General features: G+C 36.4%; 1 protein-coding gene across 1 annotated transcript; it reads left to right on the forward strand.

Annotated features, from left to right (window-relative positions):
- Positions 1 to 768: 768 nt before the first annotated feature.
- Positions 769 to 21,249, forward strand: LOC147404419 (uncharacterized). The gene is made up of 4 exons (XM_086440353.1): positions 769 to 1,430; positions 1,689 to 2,839; positions 3,692 to 3,775; positions 20,872 to 21,249. Exons 2-4 carry the CDS (start codon positions 2,052 to 2,054, stop codon positions 21,128 to 21,130), a joined length of 1,131 nt encoding a protein of 376 aa, XP_086296479.1. The 5' UTR covers positions 769 to 1,430; positions 1,689 to 2,051; the 3' UTR covers positions 21,131 to 21,249.
- Positions 21,250 to 22,407: the final 1,158 nt, after the last annotated feature.

Raw genomic sequence — 22,407 nt, forward strand, 5'->3', positions numbered from 1 at the left:
CGAATTGGTTCGGGTTAGAGCAAAATCAGAACCGAGCAGATCACAGTCGGTTCCATCATATGAGAACCAGAACCGAATCGAATTGTTATAAAACCGAACCAATCCAAACCGACCTTTATTCGGTTTGGTTCGGTTCGGTTTCATGGGTTGCGAAGAGACTTACGGTTTGGTCGTGAATCGCAGTCGTAGAGGGAGAGAAATCAGCCGGTGGCAAGCTAGCAGCCGGTCGCAGAGACGAGATCAGCTGATGGCAGGCTGGCAGCCGGTCGCAGAGACGAGAGAGAGAGAGAGATTGATCGGACGGTGGCAGCCGCTGGCAACCGCTGGCGACAGGTCGCAGAGACGAGCGATCAGCCGGTGCAGGCTAGCAACCGCTGGCAGCAGGTCGCAGAGACCAGCGAGAGTGACGAGAGAGAGAGAGAGAGAGAGAGAGAGAGAGAGATTGATTCATCGGCCGGTAGCAGGCTGGCAGCCGCTGGCAACCGCTGGCAACAGGTTGCAGAGACGCGTGAGAGACGAGAGAGGCGTGAGAGACGAGAGAGGGTAAGTTTAGTTTTTATAAAAATTAAATATAAATTAAATATTTTATTTAAAATTAATAGGAATTCGGTTTTCGGTTTGGTTCGGGTTTTTATATTACCTGAACCGAGAACCGAACCGAATTCATCGGTTTTTTATTTTCTAAATCCGAAACCGAACCGATATTGATTTAAACCGAACCAAAGCAATCCAAATTTTACGGTTTGGTTCGGTTCTCGGTTTGAACCGAATTAAATTGCACCCCTAGTTGTCGGTGATAAAAGGCTTTGAAACTAAAGTTCTGCCTAGGCCACTTCAATAACCAAGTTGTAAACTTGTCACGCGCTAGTAGGCTGCACAGAACCGCTCAATTACATCGACCCTTTCTCCACCCTCCTCTTCTTTCTTATTAGAGGCTAAGCCTGCGTTTGGATAGAGCTTCTTGACGACTTTTGCTCCTGCGGGGAGCTAGCAAACGTTTGGATAGATTTTTGCTTTTGCGCGGAGAGGTTTTTGCTCTTGCGGGGAGACGTTTTTTGCTCTTTGTTGAGAAGCTCCAAGGACCTGCTCTTCCGCGGAGAGGTTTTTTGCTCTTGCGGGGAGTGATTGAGCTTTTGCTCTTGCGCAGAGAAGTGTATCCACACAGGCCCTAAGTGACTCCTCATGCAAACATACCGAAAAGAGAAGAGAACGGAACACTCAAAATAGAAAGACTCGTTCGAACAAGAAAACTGACTCATATTACATTGACTCTTTCTTCGTTGCTTTCTTCTGCTTGTCTCCGTGCCTTGGCTTCTCACCATTTCCGGTATCAGCCTGGGCCAAGTGGCCAACAACTGTGACACTCTCTCCAAGTACTGCTACAGAGAAAAGTCACTAGAGAAGATGTTCTACCAAGCCAACTCCTTAAGGTATGTATCTTTTCGTAAATATCTGTTTTTGAATTACTGAGTTTCATTTTAAGTTCAAATATATTTGTTTTGATTCTTTTACTACGCTGGAATTTCGTGTTTTCTGGTTTACTTGAACTAAGAACTCTTGGGTTCTGTGTTTTATGGGTTCTTGAGTATGTTATATATTGAGATTGTTCTCTTCTTGATGGGGTGATTGAATGTTTTTTTTTTTTTTTCAACCTCAGAAGGTGTATTAATTTGTTTTCTTCTTTGCAGATCACACTTGTTTAGAAAGAAAATTTGATCAATCAAAAGTTTAAAGCGACCTGAAACCAAACAACGCTGTGCTCACATACCAGCAGCCGTTTCAAAATTTTGAAGGAACCCTCTCCATTTCAAAATACCAGCAGGGTTCTTTCAAATGTGGAAGCGGGCTACTGGCTTCAAAGTCGGACTCCTTCATGGTCTAACGGTAACCAGTGAATTTGGTGTTAAAAGCAATATTTAGTAGCAAAAAAACAATAGCTTTAACAGCAAACACCGAACTTGACCTTAACCGAAGTATTCAGGAGCAAGACACAAATAGTTTAACTGCGAGCAGTGGATTACCCAGCCATCACTTTATTGAGGAGCACAACAATGATGACATACCGTCGTCGCGTTGACCGAATTATTCAGAAGCAAAACATGAATGGTTTAACTACGAGCAGTGGATTACCCATCCATCACTGTATTGAGGTACACAGCAAGGATGATAGACTATCAGCAAACACCGAACTTGACCTTAACCGAAGTATTCAGGAGCAAGACACGGATGATTTAACTGTGAGCAGTGGATTACCCATCCATCACTGTATTGAGGTACACAGCAAGGATGATAGACTATCAGCAAACACTGAACTTGACCTTAACCGAAGTATTCAGGAGCAAGACACGAATGATTTAACTGTGAGCAGTGGATTACCTATCCATCACTGTATTGAGGAGCACAGCAAGGATGATAGACTATCAGCAAACACCGACCTTGGCCTTAACCGAAGTATTCAGGAGCAAGAGACGAATGATTTAACTGCGAACAGTGGATTTCTCATCCATCACTCTATTGGGGAGCACAGCAAGGATGATAGACTATCAGCAAACACCGACCTTGGCCTTAACCGAAGTATTCAGGAGCAAAACACAACTAATTTAACTGCGAACAGTGTATTTCCCCTCTTTCATCACGACATGAAAATTTTCCGTAACGGCAATATTCAGGAGCATAGCAGAAATAGTTCAACGGCAAACAGTGTCACAAACTGTTTAATAGCCAAGAGCGGCGGACTTGAACTCAGCCTAAGTGTTCAGGGGCTATCAGATCTCAATGGCCATCTTCAAGGCCTCAATATGGATCATTCAAAGGACAACAATATTCAAACTCCAAATGGGTACGTCTATGTCATGATTTTTTTTTCTTGATATATATATATATATATATATATATGAGAAATGTTCAGCACAAAATATTTTGGCAAAACATTTTTCAAAACATGGGTTAAAAGTTTTGGAATGGGCTGATTTTTGGTGAGGATGATCTCTACGGTGAGGAGATCATCATTATAAAAAATCAGCTCATTCCAAAACTTCTAATCCCATCAAAAATGATTTACAAAAAATGGATGGTCCATGATTTTTCAACTTATAAACATGGGACTAGAAGTTTTGGAATGAGCTGATTTTTGGTGAGGATGATCTCCTCACCGTATAGATCATCCTCAACCAAAAATCAGTCCATTCCAAAACTTCTAACTCGTGTAGGACAAAAATAGTTGGCAAAAATGTCTGGTGCTGAACGGGATCATATATATATATTTTGGTGAATTACCATTTTCTGGACTGAATTTGATGAATTTACGATTCCAGTTTACTGTTCATTTTAATTACCAAAACGTGAACAAGGGTAATGATTTCACAAGTTTGAAGTGACTATCTCACTAAATATTAACAAACCTGCAAATTCTTTCCCTTTCTCTCAGTTTCGAGGGTTTAGACGAGAGACATATAGAGAGAGAGGAATGTGACGGAAAAGTAAACTAAAATGGGTCCTCATAAAATTTTCGGGGAGGTCCTACTCTTAAATTAAATTAGTTGCATCTAGCTGTAAAGGTCATAGTAAAAGTTAAACATCTGAACTGTTAATCGATAGATGTCTACCAGTTTCCCTCTTTTCTCTTTACATATGTTTTCAGATGTCTGTTGACCATAAAAACTAATAATCTAATATTCTCGTCTGCTGATAGGAAATGGTTGGAATTGTTTCCGCAACATTCTGATTTAGACCTCTCCATTTCTATGGAAGAAGTCTCAAAGAAAGGCAATTTCAGGTGAGCGCAGTCGGTATTCACTTATTTTACAAGTGTATTTTCATAATTTAATTATTACACAAAAAAAAAAAAACACCATGCATGTGGAAAACGTTTTCCCTTGTAATTTTCCATTAATAAAACGGAAAATTACACGCACACCCAAAAACAAAAACAAAAACCAATTAATTGGGTAGGAAACTGTTGGTGAGGAGAGTGACGTTTTGTGTCTAACTGCTGTGGCACTGTCAACAAATTTGATGACAGTTTTGTGAGCAAAAAAAATCACTCATGTTTACCATTAGTCTTTAGGAAAGAGTTTTAAAATATCATAACACAAAAACGATGGACCGTCCAACAATATCAAAAGAAACCTTCTAGATTTCTTGAAAAACTCAGATTCAAATAATAATAATAATAATAAGTTGTTTTTTGTTTTTGTTTTTTTTGAGCTTGTTCCAAAGTGCTGAAAATGGACGATTATCGGACATCCAAATTTAAAATTAAAATATAATGGTGAAATATCATGTTTTTTTTTTTTTAATGTTCATTGAATTTTTTCATTTAAAACCCCATGGCATCAGATCATATTTTTGATTACCACAAAGTGATCAGATCAAGAATTTTACTTTTTTCATTGTGAGCAAGAGAGAAGGTATTCTTGATAGTCTAATGCAACTAAAGGCTGAATTCAATCCTAGGCTTTCCCCTCCACTAGGTCAAGCTATTCGGATAGGAAGAAAAGAAAGTTGATACCGATGGGATTTGTTCCCTTTAAGAGTCAAGAGTTAAAGAAGGAAGTCTATTGGAAGGCGCTTAGATTACTCCTGAAGTACGGAATTTACTAAGTAATGAATAGAGATAGGATAAAAAGATCAGTCTTCAATACTCAGTAGGGTATCCTATTCGATGGAGCTCAGGTAGAGAAGTTGGTAGGAGAGGAATGAATCAATCGCCTACCCCACAACGTTGGCTTAGATGAGAAAGGTGGTGGGGAGGACTTACCTTGAACTCAGGGGTCACTTCGACTGAGCTTGACTTTGGTTGAGTGAGCATCTCTTCCTTAGCAGTTTGATTATTCATTTAATTTTCCCAGGGTTGTGAGCACATTTCCGTGATTGGCACTTAGATACTGAAATTAGCTCCTCCCCCTCTCAGTACGTCTTGAGAGGAGTTAAGGCAAAGTCTACTTTGCACCCTGTGCACCGAGAAGTAGGATCATTTCTAGAGCCATCTGGCTTTGCTGCGCCTGTTCTTTCACCACGGGGCTTTGCACTGATACTACTATCTTGCCCATCAACATACCTTCATTAGGTTCCTATCCTATAAGTACCCAACCAAGCTAGCAGCCAGTAGTAGTCGTTGAACCAATACCAGTAGCCATTGATACAGTTGATCCAGCTCCAAGAGCAGCAGAACCTAGTGAACGAGATCCAGTTCCTTATGATTCTGATAGTGATCCACCACCTAAGAAGGTAAGACCTTAGTAACCTCCTTAGATGCATCCTTAGGCACGTCCGTAGTAGCACCCTTCAGTGCTTCCTTTGCTATTATTATTATTATTATTTTTTTGATAAGTAGTATTACATTCAAGAACAACACTAGGCCCGTCGAGGTGACCACGCAAAATACATCGAATTCCATCCCAATTATACATAAAATCCTCGAAGAAAATCCCTTTAAACTCCTTATATACTTTGGACCAACAAAAAATAAGACCCAAGATGGATATAATTGTATCTGTATAGTCTTTTTGTTTCCCCTAAAATATATGCCTATTTCTCTCAAGCCACACCCCCAACAAATTGTGAGAGGTGTAATATTCCATAACAACTTCAACATGCCACTAAACGAAAATCCAATTGACGACCAACAAGTGAAGACATCCTTTACTGTTTCAGGTAGGCAAGTTAGAACTCCAAATAGATTAAAGAAGTGGGCCCAAATACCATGCGCAAACTTACAATGAAAGAGAAAATGATCTGATGATTCTCCATTGTCCATGCAAAGCACACAACAACTCGCCCCGCACAGTTCATGCCGCATCAAGAAATTCACTGTTTGAATCCTTCCTAAAAACGACGTCCATGTGAAGAAAGCAATTTTGCTTGGCACTTTCGACCTCTAAATTGAGACGTGAGGAAAGAACGTATCTCCATTGTTGCACAAGGAGTGATAAAAGGAATGAACCAAGAATCTTCCATCTTTGCTAGCCATCCACACTCTCTCATCTTTTCTACATGTATGTAATCCGATACATGAAGTGCTATCAACTAGTCTACCAACTTCTTCAATGTCCGATTCATCAAGGCCTCTCTAAAACCCGAAGTCCCATGCCCATTCTCCACCCGTCATACATCGAAATGATGTGATTGGGAGCCCTTTTTTTAAGGATATGGAGTACAAAGTAAGAAAAACCTCTATTAGGGAACGGTTGCCACATCAGATATCTTCCCAAAATCTTACTCAGTTAACTTGACCCACTTTGAATTTGATTCTCATCTTGAATAAGGGAATGAGCTTCATGATGCCTTTCCACATCTCGCATCCATGGGAGTGCCTCACTAGTTTGCTGTCCCACCTTGTTGCTTTGACTCGTATTTGCTTTCTACAACTTGTCTCCACAAGTTATTCCCATCGATCCCAAACTTCCAAAGCCACTTCCCTTTCAAAGTCATGTTCATTGCCCCGAGTCTCCTAATACCGAGGCCACTATGCTTCTTGTCTGAGCACACATGTTTCCAATTTACTAAGTGATGTTTTTTATTTCCATCTCTGTCATGCCATAGAAAATTACGAAATAACTTATCTAGCCTTGTTTCCACACTTCGGGGCATTGAGAGTAAAGAAAGGTATTAAACTGGGAGATTAGACAATACGCTTTTAATCAAAGACAATTTACCTCCCATTGGAAAGATAGTTAGCTTGCCACGTTGTTAGTTTCCTTTCGATTATTTCTACTATTGGGTCCCAAATCGCCACTCCTATACGGAGCCCCCAACAGAATCCCCAAATAAGAAGAAGGTAAACTGCCCACCTTCCATCCCAACGAAACCGTAAGAAAAGTGACGCATCTAACCATGCCTATTGGGAATATTTTGCTTTTTCTCGTGTTTATCGGAATGCCTGACACTGCTTCAAAGCAACATAATAAACCGCATAATCTCTTTGTTTGATCTATGGAGTCTTCTAAGAAAAACAGTGCATCATCTGTAAAATGAAGATGCGAAACAGAAATAGTGCGTGTTCCTACTTCAAACCCCGAAAAATAACCATTTGTCACCCTTTTCTCCATCATCTTCCCAAACGCTTCAGCCACAATGATAAACAAGAAGGGAGATAAATGATCCTCTTGCCTGAGCCCTCTAGTGCTTTAAAAAAAAGCTATGAGGCATCCCATTCACCATAATCGAGAAGAAAGGAGAAGACACACATGCCATCACCCAAGAGATCCATCTCTTACCTAATCCCATTCTTCCCAGCATGTATTCCAAGAATTTTCCAATTGACGTGATCATAAGTCTTTTCGAGGTCCACCTTACAAACCACCCCCACTTTCCTAGATCTCACCCTAGAGTCGATACACTCACTTGCTATTAGAACCCCATTAAGAATCTACCTCCCTTTGATAAATGCACTATGATTACACCCTATAAGTCATTGGATGACACCATTTTATCTTTTAGCAAGGAAACTCGTGATAATTTTGTAACTAGTATTCACCAAACTGATAGGTCTCATATCTTTAACGTCTTCAGTTCCCACAACCTTTGGAATTAAAGTGCTGAAGGTGCAGCTAGAGTCGAGATCAAGTACTCCATCTCTAAAAAATTCCTCTATTACTGCACCAAAGTTGCCCTTAATGATTTTCTAGTACGTTTTATAGAACTCCACAGGAAATCCATCCGGCCTAGGAGTTTTATAATTTTTTATGCTTGAGATAGTATCCCAGATCTCAATTTCTTCCACGGGTCCTTCCAACTAATCACGTTGAAACTCAAAAACTCTATTACACTGCAGCAATTCCAATTTTGGTCTGGTGCGAGCAACATCAGTATACAGTTTTGCATAGAAATCTATAATCCCTTTAGCAATCACCTCATCCCCTTCTAGTCGCTTTCCATTCACATTTATTCTTGTGATGCGATTGCTCCTATTCCGAGTATTAGCCATACAATGGAAAATTTTTGTATTGCCATCCCTTTTTTTGAGCTACCTAATTCTAGATTTCTGTTTCCAACTAATTTCCTCCATAAGTGCCATCCGTTGATATTTCTCGCGAAGACTAATTCTTGTTGACCTATCGCTCATCAAGATCAGATTCATCTATTCCTTTTTATCTAGTTCCTCACTTTTCAAAAAGGCCTTTATTTTTCTGCATATCCACTATTTCAAATGATTCCTTATTCCATTTTTTAAGAACCTCTTTTAGAGCCTTCAACTTCTTTCTAAACACCTCCTTTGTTGTACCTGTAAAAGCAAAGCTCCTCCACCAATCTGCCACCATTTCCTTGAAATTTTGGTGATTCAACCACATGACTTCAAAACAAAATGGAATAGGACCCCTACGAAACAACCTTGCTTCCAACTGTATAAGACAATGATCAGACATCGGGTTTGGAATGGCTACCTGAGAGAAATCTGTCTGGTCTGTTAAGGGTGGGTATCTCATGATGGTTGGACCAAGTAAAGCTTCTACCTTGAAGGGGAATGTCTACCAAATTGTTTCTATTTTCAAATTCCCCAAATCTTTTCATCTTTGTTGTTATCCTCGAACCCCCTTGTTTTTCATAGGCGAACCTAAAAACGTTAAAGTCTCCCCCCAAACACCACGGACGGTTCCAATAAACACTCACATTGTCTAACTCATCCCAAAAGTGTTTGTGCTGCCACTCTTTGGTAGGCCTGTACACATCCGAGACCACTCAGCTGTCTTCTTTTCCTACACATCTGCATAAGATTGACACAGAGAAGGTTCCCATTAAGGAATCTTCAACCGCAATCAGCTTTTTGTCCCATAGTACCCAGACTCCCCCTACTATACCATTAGCTATTAGATACTTCCACCCCATATTTTGACCACTCCAGATATCTCACAACACCTCTTTATTCACCTGACTAATTTTAGTTTCTTATATAGTCACAATATGGGGTTTGTACGTTGAAGCATTGCCTTAACCGAAGCCTTTTTGATTCTATCATTAAGTCCACGCACATTCCAAGATAGGAATCTAATCGACATTTGTAACATTGAGTTGCCTCCCGCTTCTCAAGACTAAAGACGTTCCAGCCTTGACTATAACTCCTCTTTTCTACAGCTCTTGGACCTCTTTGGCCAGCCTTACCTTTAGCTTCTTAACTCTATTCTCATCCACCACCTCTAGTTCTTTCCCTTTACTTGTATAGCCTTGTTGTCTTGTCTCTACCAGATCCCCTTCTTCCCTAAGAATGAGCTCCACCTCATCCCGGATAATGGTTTGTTCTTCGTCTACCGGACCTTTCTCTCCAATCATTGTATCGTAACATACTTCATTCTCATCCCGTTTCTTTAGTGCCAGTTCTATCCCCTTTTGTCTGTCCTTCTGCGACCAATCCGGCAGACCAACTGATCTCGTTCAAATTTTTTATGATCCAGTCAGCTAATATTCCACTACCTGTTGTTTTGATCTTTCACGGCCCCAATTCCTTTGATTATCCTCCATATCTACCATGACCAATGGAAGGGAAGCCGTACCCGTCTCTACCAGTGCAACACCTTCTGTTTCATCCCTATCATGTTCTCCCCCTCCTACATATTCCCCACTGTCTCGGCTAACCCCTCGACAAACCCTTCGACATCTTGGAGAAGCTGGAGAAATCCTCCCTGACCTGTGGCGCACAATCTCCTCCCCCTCAAGCCATCAGTCACCTCCTGTGTCAACAACTCGTTCCTTATCGGTTCTGTCTCAACTCTTAATAGTCGATTACAAACCATTGCATCCTCTTGGGCCCACCTCGAACTCCCCTCCAGCAATTAGTGTTGTCACTGAATCTTCGTTTTGTATCAGAACTAGCTTAGCATCTGTGAGCAAAATTATAAATTGAATTGAAAAAGGAAAAGGCTGAAATGATAAAAAAAAAATTTACTGCGATTCTCACAAAGATGGGATGTGCACATAACCATAGATGTGTTTCCGCGTGACATGAGGAAAAATCATCTACGGTTACCTATGCATGTCCACATCAGAATTGTGAGAATCACAGTAAATCTTGTGTCACCCCAGCACAACTCATTGAACAAAAGGCACTTGAAATTCACTCATTTGGCGGTGGATGTGCTTAGGAAACCATCGATCTTTTCATTGTGTATCCCAAAGAAAAGGATTTATGGTTCTGTGCACATGCAGCACCAGCGAGTGAATTAATTTTGAGTGGCTTTTGCGAATTAGATTATCAGTACTCTTTCTTAAATACTTTTGATACTAGGTTAGTAAGAAAGGTTTCCCGACCCCAAAAATATGATGCGGTGCCACATGGATTTAGAGGATGAAAATTTCAGAATTTTGAAAAAAAAAGTTATTTTCCATCATTGACAATTTTAAATTTAAGAATTTGGTGGTCATCCATAAACCACTAAGCATAATTTTTTTTTTTATATTTTTATATTTTAAATCTAAGTTTTTATTTATTTATGAAATCTGTTGATTTCTCGTGTTGGATTGCCAATTTGGTCATTTATGTGGGTCCAATGACCTTAAGATTTGAAATCTTACTAGGTTATTCACGCGCCAACCTTACTATGAATTTTACACAACTGAATGAAGTTGATGGATAAGATGAAGGTAATTTGTTGAAGAAATTGAAGAAGGTGGTTTTTCCATTGGAATAGTCAAGGTTTAATTCTAGAGATTGATGACCAAGACAAATGGGTTAATAAAGAACTTGAAAATGGTGGATTTTGGGGTAGGAAAATCAAGAGTTTTATCAAGAGTTTGAAACCAATGGATTGAAGATGGGGTTGAATATATTAAAAGGCTTGAAGATGATTGATTTTGGAAGAAAAATCAAGAGTTTTAGATTATTTTTTGGGAGAAAAATTCAAGATTTTGTCAAAATAAATTTTCAGTTTTGACTCAATTCATTGAACTCAGCTGAGTTTGACTTGACTCGACCAAATATTTTAGTTGACTTGCCAATTTAATTACTTCATGTTTTAAAACAGATTTATATCTAAATCCAATCGAGTCGAGTCGACAGATTTTAAAACTATGGTTGAGCCCACCTTGTGGCATCCAAAAACATCATTCCTAAAGGACACAATTCTATGAACTTTAAAGAAGAAAAAAAGCTTAAAATAAGTTATTTTTTACCATTTAATTTTAATTTTAAATTTGGGAGTTGGTAGGAGTTTAGTAGTTGTCAATTTGAAACTTTTGGATTAATTTTTTTTTTCATATCTATATAATATATAAAACATAACTAAGTTTGAATAATTGGGTGTGACACAAATGTTCAATCAACTACAGTGTTGTGGGAGACAAATCCAACTAGAACAAATCTTCTATCATTTACAGTTTTGTGGGTTAAACCTCCTATCAAGCTATAGTATCGTAGGACTTGTTTTTTTTTCCTTTATGCTTCACCTCTTCTAATTTTACTATATTGTCTCTTCTACCCCTTAATCCACTTTATTATTTTACCTTTTTTATCTTAATTTTTTTTAATAACACCTTTCCAACTGTAATTTTTTTTTTCACTTTTAACCCTTTAAATAAAACCGTTTCTGAGCATGATCTCTATGATGAGGAGATCATCCTCATAAAAAATCAACCCAATCTGAAACTTCTAATCCCTTTAAATGCTATTTACAAAGTTGAACAATTGGGATCGTCAATTTTGTCAACATTTGTAAATCATTATTTATGGGGTTAGAAGTTTCTGATTGGGCCGATTTGTTGTAAGGATGATCTCCTCACCATAGAGATCATTCTCACAAAAATCCATTAAATCCAAAAAATTTCATCCATATATATATATATATATATATATATATATATATAAGAAGCGCTCGGAGGCCTTAAAGAAAGCCAAACATTGTGCCAAAACATTTTTCAAAAATTCTAATCTCAAAAAAATTCTAATCATAATATCATCCTAAACAAAATCAGCTTATTCCGAAACTTCTAACCCTAGTTTACAAGTTGAAGAATCGTGGATTGTCCTACTTTTATAAATCACTTTTGACAGGGTTAGAAGTTTCGGAATGGCAGCCCATTCTGAAAATTCTACCATTCTGAAACTTCTAGCTGATACATTTGAAAAATGTTTGGCACTTTTTAGGGCCTCCAAATGCCACCCTATTTAGATATAGGGTTGGGTTCAAGGGACAACATGATAGTCAAACATTTTTTCAATGTATGGGTTAGAAGTTTTTGAATGGGTTGATTTTTGATGAGGATGATCACTATGGTAAAGAGATCATCCTCACCAAAAAATTAGTCAATTCTGAAACTTCTAACCCTGATTTACAAGTTGAAGAATGGTGGACCATTATTTTCTAGTGTTAATTTGTAAATCACTTTTGATAGGGTTAGAAGTTTCGAAAGGGACTTATTTTTGGTGACGATGATCTCCTTACCATAAAAATCAGCTCATTTCAAAACTTCTTACTGCATTAAAAGTTGTTTTAAAAAATTGTTTGGCTATCTTGTTGTCCCTTGAACACAATCCATATATATATATGGATTAGAAGTTTTGGCCTCATGGGTTAGAAGTTTCATAATGGATTGATGTTTGGTGAAGATGATCTCTATGATGAGGAGATCATCTTCACTAAAAATCAGCCAATCCAAAAATTTCTAACCCCATGTTTATGAGTTGAAGAATTGTAAACCGTTCATTTTTTGTAAATCACTTTTGATGGGGTTAGAAGTTCTGGAATAGACTGATATTTTGTGAGGATCATCTCCTCGTCATAGAGATCATTTTCACCAAAAATCAGCCCATTTTGAAACTTTTAAGTCACATAGGACAAACATGTTGGCACCATTTTAGCTCCCTAATGTTGGTTGCCAAACACCACCCATGTATATATATGTTTGGTGCAAATTATTAATAATAATAAGAGAACAGAAATATATAAAAATCTTGACAATCAAAGGTCGATCCACAGAGATAACGTTGACCCAACAATTTTTCTTTTGATTTAAAACAATCACAATTTTTTTAAATATTAAAAGAAACTGAATTAAAACTATCTTAAGATAAACAAGAGTAGAAATCACAATGTAAAGAATTAGATATCAGTCAAATTGACCAAATAAGTCACCTTATCAATTTATTTGTTTACTTTTTATTTTGATTCATTTAACAAAGCTAATGTTATTGGATCGGAAGATGAAATATATTATTTAAATAATAATCAAAAATCTTGTGATGATATTTAATAAGACGAAATCAAAGGTAAAATATTGAATGTCCAACAAAGCATAATTTAACTTGAATTTATCTAAGATTAAACTATGAAAATCATGAGAACAACAATCTATCCAATGACTACAACTTAAGAAATTAGTATTGTAGATACGTGATTTTTAATTACGAGTGCCACTTCTACAAAGGTTTGGAGTCGTCACTATTCATTTTGTAAAAGAGTGTGAATGGTCACCCGATGTACATTTTTGAAAAATTATCATTTTTGGTGTTTAATGACCCTCGTTCGGATAAGGTACTAATCAACTAGAGATCGGGGTAAACGGTTCTATTTGAGAAAAGGAAATGTGTTAAGCACCATTTTCTCCCCACCAAGTGGTGGTAACCTCAACTCAATTTGACCATTTTTTTGAAGGAAAATGCAAAATAAAATAAGTATCACGTGTTGATAACTTGTACCCTAAGTAGGAATTTATTTTTGCCTTGATTATAGGATCATCCCATTGAAGGAGATGATCCTTGGCCTTGGGACTAACACATTTTTAAAATGTTGACTTCGATTACGAGTCCAGTCTAATGAGCCGAGAAGGACCCGAATGCCGAGTGCTTCAAAATAATTTGATGGGTTAAATCGGTTTTATTTTTTTAAGGTGGTTACAACCCCTATACTTTCAACCAAATCGAAGTCCGATCTATCGGAGATAGGGAAGGGGGAACATCACATCCTATGTCTTTCTAAAAAGAAATTAAAAAGATGAGGGTGAAAGTAGAAGAGGGGTATAAAGAAGGTAGATAGAGAGGGGGGGTATGTATTCTTTTGACCCACCTTGAAGTTTTTTGTTCTTATTTTTCTTCTTTCATTCTTCTTCTATCTTGTCTTCTTTGAGTCCTTAATGAGTTATGAGAATGTAACTATTTTGAGATTAGTGTGAGAAAGTAGTGAAGAGATGAGGAGAGAGTTAAGTGTAGAGAATTGAAAGTGAGAGAGTATTTTTTTTAAATTTTCATTAGATTTTGTAAGTTGAGAATGATGGAGGTTTTATAAGATTTGAGAGTTATTTTTAGGGGTAGAGTTGAGTGAAATGATGAGAAATGATAGAATGATATGGGGTTTAAGAGAAATGTGTCTGTAATTTAAAGGAGATTGAAAGATATTTAGGGAAAGAGGGTTAAATGAGTTATTTGTAGTCCAAATGAGTTGGATATTTCACCCATTTGGGTTGAGTGTTAGGTGGAATGAAATGAATGAGAGTGATTGAGATGATGTAATTGTTTAAGAGGGTAATTAATTAGTGAGGTGAAAAGGAAGTGGTGTTTGGTTTAAGAAAATAGATTATGTAAGAGGGTAATTAATTAGATTTTTGGGTGAGTGAGGGAAATGTTGACATGTGCCAAAATGTGTGGAGATTAGAGGTTTGAATGAGTTGATGGGAAGAGATGAGTATTTGATTTGAGAGAATATGGGTTTATAGGAAATGATGAGGGTAGGTTAGGGGGAGGTGTTTGATTTGAGAGAATGGAGGTTTGTAGGGGATGATAAGGGTAGGTTAGGGGGATGTATGGGTTGATGTGATTTTTTAGAGAAAATATGATGGGTTGATGTGTGGGTAGATGATATTTAAATAAAAGTAATAGGGGTAGGTAGTGGGATGAGGGATATGAGTTGAGGTGGTGACATGTGTCCCACCTTGATAATCATGTTGATTGATTGTGATGTTGGGTTGGGTTGAGAGTTGGGCTTGGGTAATGAATTGGGTAGATATAGTGTTAGGTTGAGGAAAAGTTGGGCTTGGGTATAGTAATAAGGAGGGTTGAGTTGAAGTTGGGTTGGGTTGGGTTGAGAGTTGGGTTTGGGTAATGGATTGGGTAGGCATAGTGTTGGGTTGAGGAAATGTTGGGTTTAGGTTGTAGGTTGGGCTTGGGCTTGGATATAGTAATGGATAGGGTTGAGTTGAATGAGCTTGGTTGAGATGGATTGGGTTTACGAGTGTAGAAGGGTGGTGAGGAGTTTGGGTCCATGGGCCATGTGGGAAGCCTTGGGCCGTTTATTGAAAAATAATAACAAAATACATTGGATTTTTAAAGGTTTGGGTATTGAGGTTCATTCCAATTTTTTACGATTTGGGAGCACTTTGCGTCGAGGGCCTGGTCAAATTTGGGTATCTACAAGTATCATAATAAAACATTAAAGCATGATTGAAACAAATAATTATTTAAGATGATTTTGCTTCGGTTTCATGGACCTCTCTAAAGAAGGTCTAGTCACAGATCATAACAAGAATAATAAAAATAAAAAAAATAAAAAAAAAAGAGAAAAAGGAAGAAAGTGATGATCTTTTATTAATCTTGGTTTGAAATTGGCAGAGTAATCCTTCTGTTTACAAAACTTGAACATAAAGTAAACCTAAAAACTAAACTAGAAAAATATATGAGAATTAAGAAAAGATGATTTCAGAGGAGTTGAGATCAGATTTGGCTCTGGTCTGGTCTCTTATTTATAGAGATCAGATTAGAGTTCTTTTAGAATTTGGAACACTTTAATGTTTTACAAAGACTCTAAAACCTAACATGCTACGTTACAAATCACGCTGCCTTAACATTGCACAAATCTTGGGATGAAGTTTGTTGATGTCACCACGTCGCCCAAGGTGCTAACCGCGGTCCATGGTCCCTATGTTTGTGGGCCAGTTGACTTTGACTTTCGGTCCATGGTCTTGTCTTGTATGTCTTTAATTGTCTTGGTCCATCCTTTTGAATATCGTGACTTTGACCTATTACACGTAAATAACCATAATTAGTCTGAAAATTCATAATTTATTCAAAAACATATATAAACATGGACTACTAACATATTGTGTCTATTTAGGAGATTTTATATATTATTCAACCTTAAAGACTTTATATATATATATATATACATACATAAGTCAAAAACAATGATTTTTCAAAATATGGGTTAGAAGTTTTGGCTTTAGCTGATTTTTTGTGAGGATGATCTCTATGATGAGAAAATCATCCTCACAAAAAATTAGCCCAATCTGAAACTTTTAAATCTATTAAAAGTGATTTACAAATTATTGGTAAAAAATCGATGGTCTACATTCTAAATCACTTTTGATGGGGTTAGAAGGTTCAGATTGGGCTGATTTATTGTGAGGATGATCTTCTCATCATAAAGATCATCCTCACAAAAGATCAGCTCAATCGAAAACTTCTAACCCATATTTTGAAAAATGATTGCTTTTACTTATGTCTTTTGAATGTTTATATATATATATATATATGGGCTGATTTATTGTGAGGATGATCTTCTCATCATAAAGATCATCCTCACAAAAGATCAACTCAATCAAAAACTTCCAACCCATATTTTGAAAAATAATTGCTTTTACTTATGTCTTTTGAATGTGTATATATATATATATATATGGGTCGGGTTCCTACAACACACATTGCGACACACATATAGACAACGTGTTTGTCTTATATGGGCAAAAATGTTTGGAATGGGCTGATTTTTTGTGAGGATGATCTCTGTGATGAGGGGATCATCCTGGCAAAAAATCATCCCATTCCAAAACTTGTAACCCCATCAAAATTGATTTACAAAAATTGGACGGTCTATAATTTTTCAACAAAAATTGGACGGTCTAGAAGCTTCATAATGAGCTGATTTTTGGCAAGGATGATCTCCTCACCACAGAGATCATCCTCACAAAAAATCAGCCCATTCCAAACATTTTTTCCCATATAAGACAAAACACGTTGTCTATATATGTGTTGAAATGGTTGTCGTTTGAACCTGACCCTATATATATATATATATATATATAATATGGGTCGGGTTCTGTAGACCCCCAATACGACTCACATTGCGACACAAACCGTTTTGTCTTATATGGCCAAAAATGTTTGGAATGGGCTGATTTTTTGTGAGGATAATCTCTATGGTGAAGAGATCATCCTTGCCAAAAATCAGCTCATTATGAAACTTCTAGCCCCATGTTTACAAGTTGAAAAATTTTAGACCGTCCAATTTTTGTAAATCAATTTTGATGGGGTTAGAAGTTTTGAAATTGGATGATTTTTTGCAAGGATGATCCTCTCATCACAGAGATCATTCTCACAAAAAATCAGCCCATTCCAAACATTTTTTCTCATATAAGACAAATGGTGTGTCGCAATGTGAGTTGTATATATGTGTATATACATATGTATAGGGAAATGTTCAGCAACAAACATTTTGGCAAAACATTTTTCAAAACATGGGTTAGAGGTTTTGGAATGGGCTGATTTTTGGTGAAGATGATCTCTACGATGAGGAGATCATCATCACAAAAAATCAGCCCATTCCAAAACTTCTAACTACATAAAAAATGGTTTACAAAAAATGGACGGTCCACGATTTTTTAACTTGTAAACTAGGGCTAGAAGTTTTGGAATGGGCTGATTTTTGGTGAGGATGATCTCCTCACCGTAGAGATCATCCTCACCAAAAATCAGCCCATTCCAAAACCTCTAACCCATGTTTTGAAAAATGTTTTGCCAAAATGTTTGTTGCTGAACGGGACCCATATATATATGGGTCTCGTTCGGCACCCTTAGTTTTACCCTACACTTTAACAAACGTGTTTTGTCCTACATGGGTTAGAAGTTTCGGAATGGGCTGATTTTTGGTGAGGATGATCTCTATGGTGAGGAGATCATCCTCACCAAAAATCAGCTCATTCCAAAACTTCTAACCCCATCAAAAATGGTTTATACAAAATGGACAGTCCACGATTTTTCAACTTGTAAACATGGGGTTAAACATTTCGGAATGGGCTGATTTTTGGGGAGGATGATCTTCTAATCATAGAGATCATCCTCACCAAAAATCAGCCCATTCCAAAACTTCTAACCTATGTAGGACAAAAAAGGTTTGTTAAAGTGTAGGGTAAAGCTTAGGGTGCTGAACATTTCCCATATATATATATATATATATATATATATATATATATATATATATATAATATATAGGGGGGCGTTCAATGGCCAACTTTTTAGCAAACTTTTTGGCAAAACATTTTTCAAAACATGAGTTAGAGGTTTTGGAATGGGCTGATTTTTGGTGAGGATGATCTCTACGGTGAGGAAATCATCATCACCAAAAATCAGCCCATTCCAAAACTTCTAACCCCATAAAAAACAGTTTACAAAAAATGGACGATCCACGATTTTTCAGCTGGTAAACATGGGTTAGAAGTTTTGGAATGGTCTGATTTTTGGTGAGGATGATCTACTCACCGTAGAGATCATCCTCACCAAAAATCAGCCCATTCCAAAACCTCTAACCCATGTTTTGAAAAATGTTTTGCCAAAAAGTTTGCTAAAAAGTTTGCCCTTGAACGCTACCCATATATATATATATCTATTATATATATATATATATATAGGGTCCCGTTCAGCAACAACAGTTTGGACAAACATTTTGGCAAAACATTTTTCAAAACATGGGTTAGAGGTTTTGGAATGGGCTGATTTTTGGTGAGGATGATCTCTACGGTGAGGAGATCATCCTCACCAAAAATCAGCTCATTCCAAAACTTCTAATCCCAGTTTACAAGTTGAAAAATCGTGGACCGTCCATTTTTTGTAAACCATTTTTGATGGGGTTAGAAGTTTTGGAATGAGCTGATTTTGGTGATGATGATCTCCTTACCGCAGAGATCATCCTCACCAAAAATCAGCCAATTCCAAAACCTCTAACCATGTTTTGAAAAATGTTTTGCCAAAATGTTTGTCAAAATGTTTGTTGCTGAACATTTCCCATATATATATATATATATGGGAAATGTTCAGCACCCTAAGTTTTACCACACACTTTAACAAACGTTTTTTGTCCTACATGGGTTAGAAGTTTTGGAATGGGCTGATTTTTGGTGAGGATGATCTCTATGATTAGAAGATCATCCTCCCCAAAAATCAGCCCATTCCAAAATGTTTAGCCCCATGTTTACACGTTGAAAATTGTGGACCGTCCATTTTTTGTAAATTATTTTTGATGGGGTTAGAAGTTTTGGAATGAGCTGATTTTTGGTGAGGATGTTCTCCTCACCATAGAGATCATCCTCACCAAAAATCAGCCCATTCCGAAACTTCTAACCCATGTAGGACAAAACGCGTTTGTTAAAGTGTGTGGTAAAACTTAGGGTGCCGAACGGGACCCTATATATATATATATGTACGGTTCAGCAGCCCTAAAGTTTGCCAAGTTTGGTGCCAAACATTTTTCAAAATATGGGTTAGAAGCTTTGGAATGAGATGATTTTTTGTGAGGATGATCTCTATGATGAGGAGATCATCATCACCAAAAATCAGCCTATTCCAAGACTTTTAATCCCATCAAAAGTGATTTATAAAAATTGGACGGTCCACGATTCTTCAACTTGTAAACTAGGGTTAGAAGTTTCAAAATGAGCTGATTTTTTGTGAGCATGATCTCTTCACTGTAGAGATCATCCTCACAAAAATTCAGCCTATTCCAAAACTTCTAATCCCATCAAAAGTGATTTACAAAAAATGTTTGGCACCAAACTTGGCAAACTTTAGGGCTGTCGAACCGCTCCCATATATATATAGATATATATATATATATATTTGGATCTGCGATTTTTCAATGAAATCTAGAGGGGCTGTGGTGTTGTATTATCAATTGGTAATCCATTTGAGCTCAATAATGCTTAGGAAAGTGTTTCTCATGAAATATTGCATATTTTGGCGGTTTAGGTAGGTAAGGGCATTTTTGTCATTTGAAAAGATGTGAAAGCATAAAACTGTGTGATTGTCCAAATGTTTTAAAAATCAGACCAGGTCATTGACCTGTGTGATTGAACGGGTTGGTCCAAAGTGGTCCAATATGAAATATTCAATAAATATTTTAGGTTTCTTTCTAAAATCAGGTAACTTTTACTTTAAAAATATGATCCAGTGTTACAGGATGTAGGTTACAAGGTTTTAGTAACTTTTACAAAATAAATTAAAAAACTCTTTCTTATAATAATAATAATAAAATAGAATTTCCTTGTAGATTTGAATTTAAATGTGAATTTGAAATTAAAATTTAAGAATTTAGTGGATTTTCATTTTCAAAGCATGGATCAAGCCTGAAAATAATAATTTTATATATTTATTTTAAATTTGGTATAGACATGAATTTTAGGGGTTATCTTACTAAGCATGTGGGCCCAACAATTAAAATTCTACTAAGTTTGATCATTTTTCATTAGTTGTAAGAAAATGTTTAAGGTCAAGGGGGTATGTCATCAATCTTAAAACACACGAAGTATCTCAAATATTCACCTAATTATAGGGGGGTATGTGAAAAATCACCCAAAAGTTGGACCGGTCCTTTTACCTACCCAGTCGTGTCATTGGTCGAATCAGGTTAACCAACTGAATCGGATGGGTCAATTGGTTTTTTCAAAAGAGGGTTATTTTGGTTGACTCGACCTGTAGAAGCAAACGGGTCTGGTCCAATTTTTAAAACACTAACATGTAAAATATTTTGTTTTTGGAATTTTTAAAAAATTATTAAATGTTTAATAAATAAATAAAATTAACCTTTTTTAAAATATATTTATATAGTTTTCCCTTTTATCAAATTAAAATATCATGATTAGTGGTAAATAAAATTATTTTTTTTGTACCTTTTTTTGTGGAAACAGATCAGCCACAGATCCCAAAACAGCCCAAATTACAATATCTTATGCCGAAAAAGTCCTTGAATTCGACCATTTTCCGGTTGAAGAAGTAATGCTCTTTGTCAAGAAGGCAATTAGCTCTCAAAATCCTTGCGGCCTCGCCTCTATGTTCGAAAACGAAAAGAAAGTTTCTATCGGGTTGGATTCGATCCCAAAGTTTGAGCACCCTCCACTACCTCTTGATCAAGCCAACGATTCAGGTATTTTTATTTTTCATTCTTGAGAATTAAGTGTTTTTTGTTATGTGTTAACACAATCAGATTGATCAAATAAAATGGAGCATACGTTAGACCTAAATATGAGTATACCATATGACCTAATAAACTAAATGTGATCATTTAGAGATGGACAAGTCAGTCAACTGATACATTTAATCATGTGATGTATTTATTTATTTTTAGATTGGTAAGCCTGTTTTTAATCAATGACTCAGTCTTGACTGGACTTGAACACAGGTTTATGATATCAGCGATACTCATTTACTTTATCAACTAAACTACTTGGCAGATACATTGGAGTGGAAGAGAGTGAAAATTATATAGAGACATGATATTTGGACTCCTTGATGAATAGGGTTCTTAAAGTGATTATAAATTAAATACTAGTCTCTATTTTCTCTTGAATTGCATTTTACCCAATCTAATCATCTTATGCTTTCAAGAGAGAAAAATAGAAACTTAAAGGACAAAATTATCTTCTTCCAAAAATTTCTCATCTATTTAAATGACTTTAACATGTACCCACCTTTAGTGTTAATATTCACTTTCTAAAGATTGATGCATGGTCTTTTTTTTTTTTTTTTTTTTCTATGGATGAAGATTACAAATAAAAGTGATGAAATTTAATTTTACTCACATTTGCTTTCAGAGCCAAATGCAATATTAGTTAAACCATTTAAAAAAAATATTGAAATTTTCTTTTTATTGTCTACTTTTACTGAAGTGTGCATAGATCTTTTAAATTCACAAATTTTCTCTCTTTTTCATCATGATCTACAATTACGATGAGATTTTGGATTTAAAAGGATTGATTAAATTGGTGGTTGTAGTCTTTCTCTTTCAAAGAATTGCATGTACGATCTTGAACCATCTAGAATAGATTGGTCATGTTTAGTAAAGATCATAAGCTCTCATGCCTGATGGAGAAACTTGTGAGTTCTTATATTTTTTAAAAGAACAAAGATTTTGAGGAGATAGATGTTGGATTACTATTATTTTTATTAATTATTTTTTAATTTAAAGTTTGTAGCATTTTCACATATACGATTTTATAAAAATTACTCGATTGTTTTGTTCAAAACAATGAGGGTAAAATTGGAAATCATATGTGTATTTTGTTCTAACCTAAAATTTGATGAGTTAATGAACATCTTATCCAAATTAAATAGTATCAATCGTAGATTCAAGTAAAGAGAAAGACGTAATGGTTGTAAATTCAGTAGAAAGTCCAGAATTAGCAAGTAAACTAAACATGAAAAATGTATGGGTACCAGACTCGGGG

The sequence above is a fragment of the Akebia trifoliata genome, chromosome 4 (assembly GCF_017979445.1).
Source record: "Akebia trifoliata isolate Shusen 1 chromosome 4, ASM1797944v1, whole genome shotgun sequence".
NCBI lineage: Eukaryota > Viridiplantae > Streptophyta > Magnoliopsida > Ranunculales > Lardizabalaceae > Akebia > Akebia trifoliata.

Excerpts from the sequence above, each read along its gene's own strand:
- LOC147404419 (XM_086440353.1), top strand. The coding sequence starts at position 2,052 with ATGATGACATACCGTCGTCGCGTTGACCGAATTATTCAGAAGCAAAAC. Across the intron at positions 2,840-3,691 it reads AATATTCAAACTCCAAATGG|GAAATGGTTGGAATTGTTTC; the intron begins GTACGTCTATGT and ends GTCTGCTGATAG. Across the intron at positions 3,776-20,871 it reads TCAAAGAAAGGCAATTTCAG|ATCAGCCACAGATCCCAAAA; the intron begins GTGAGCGCAGTC and ends TTGTGGAAACAG.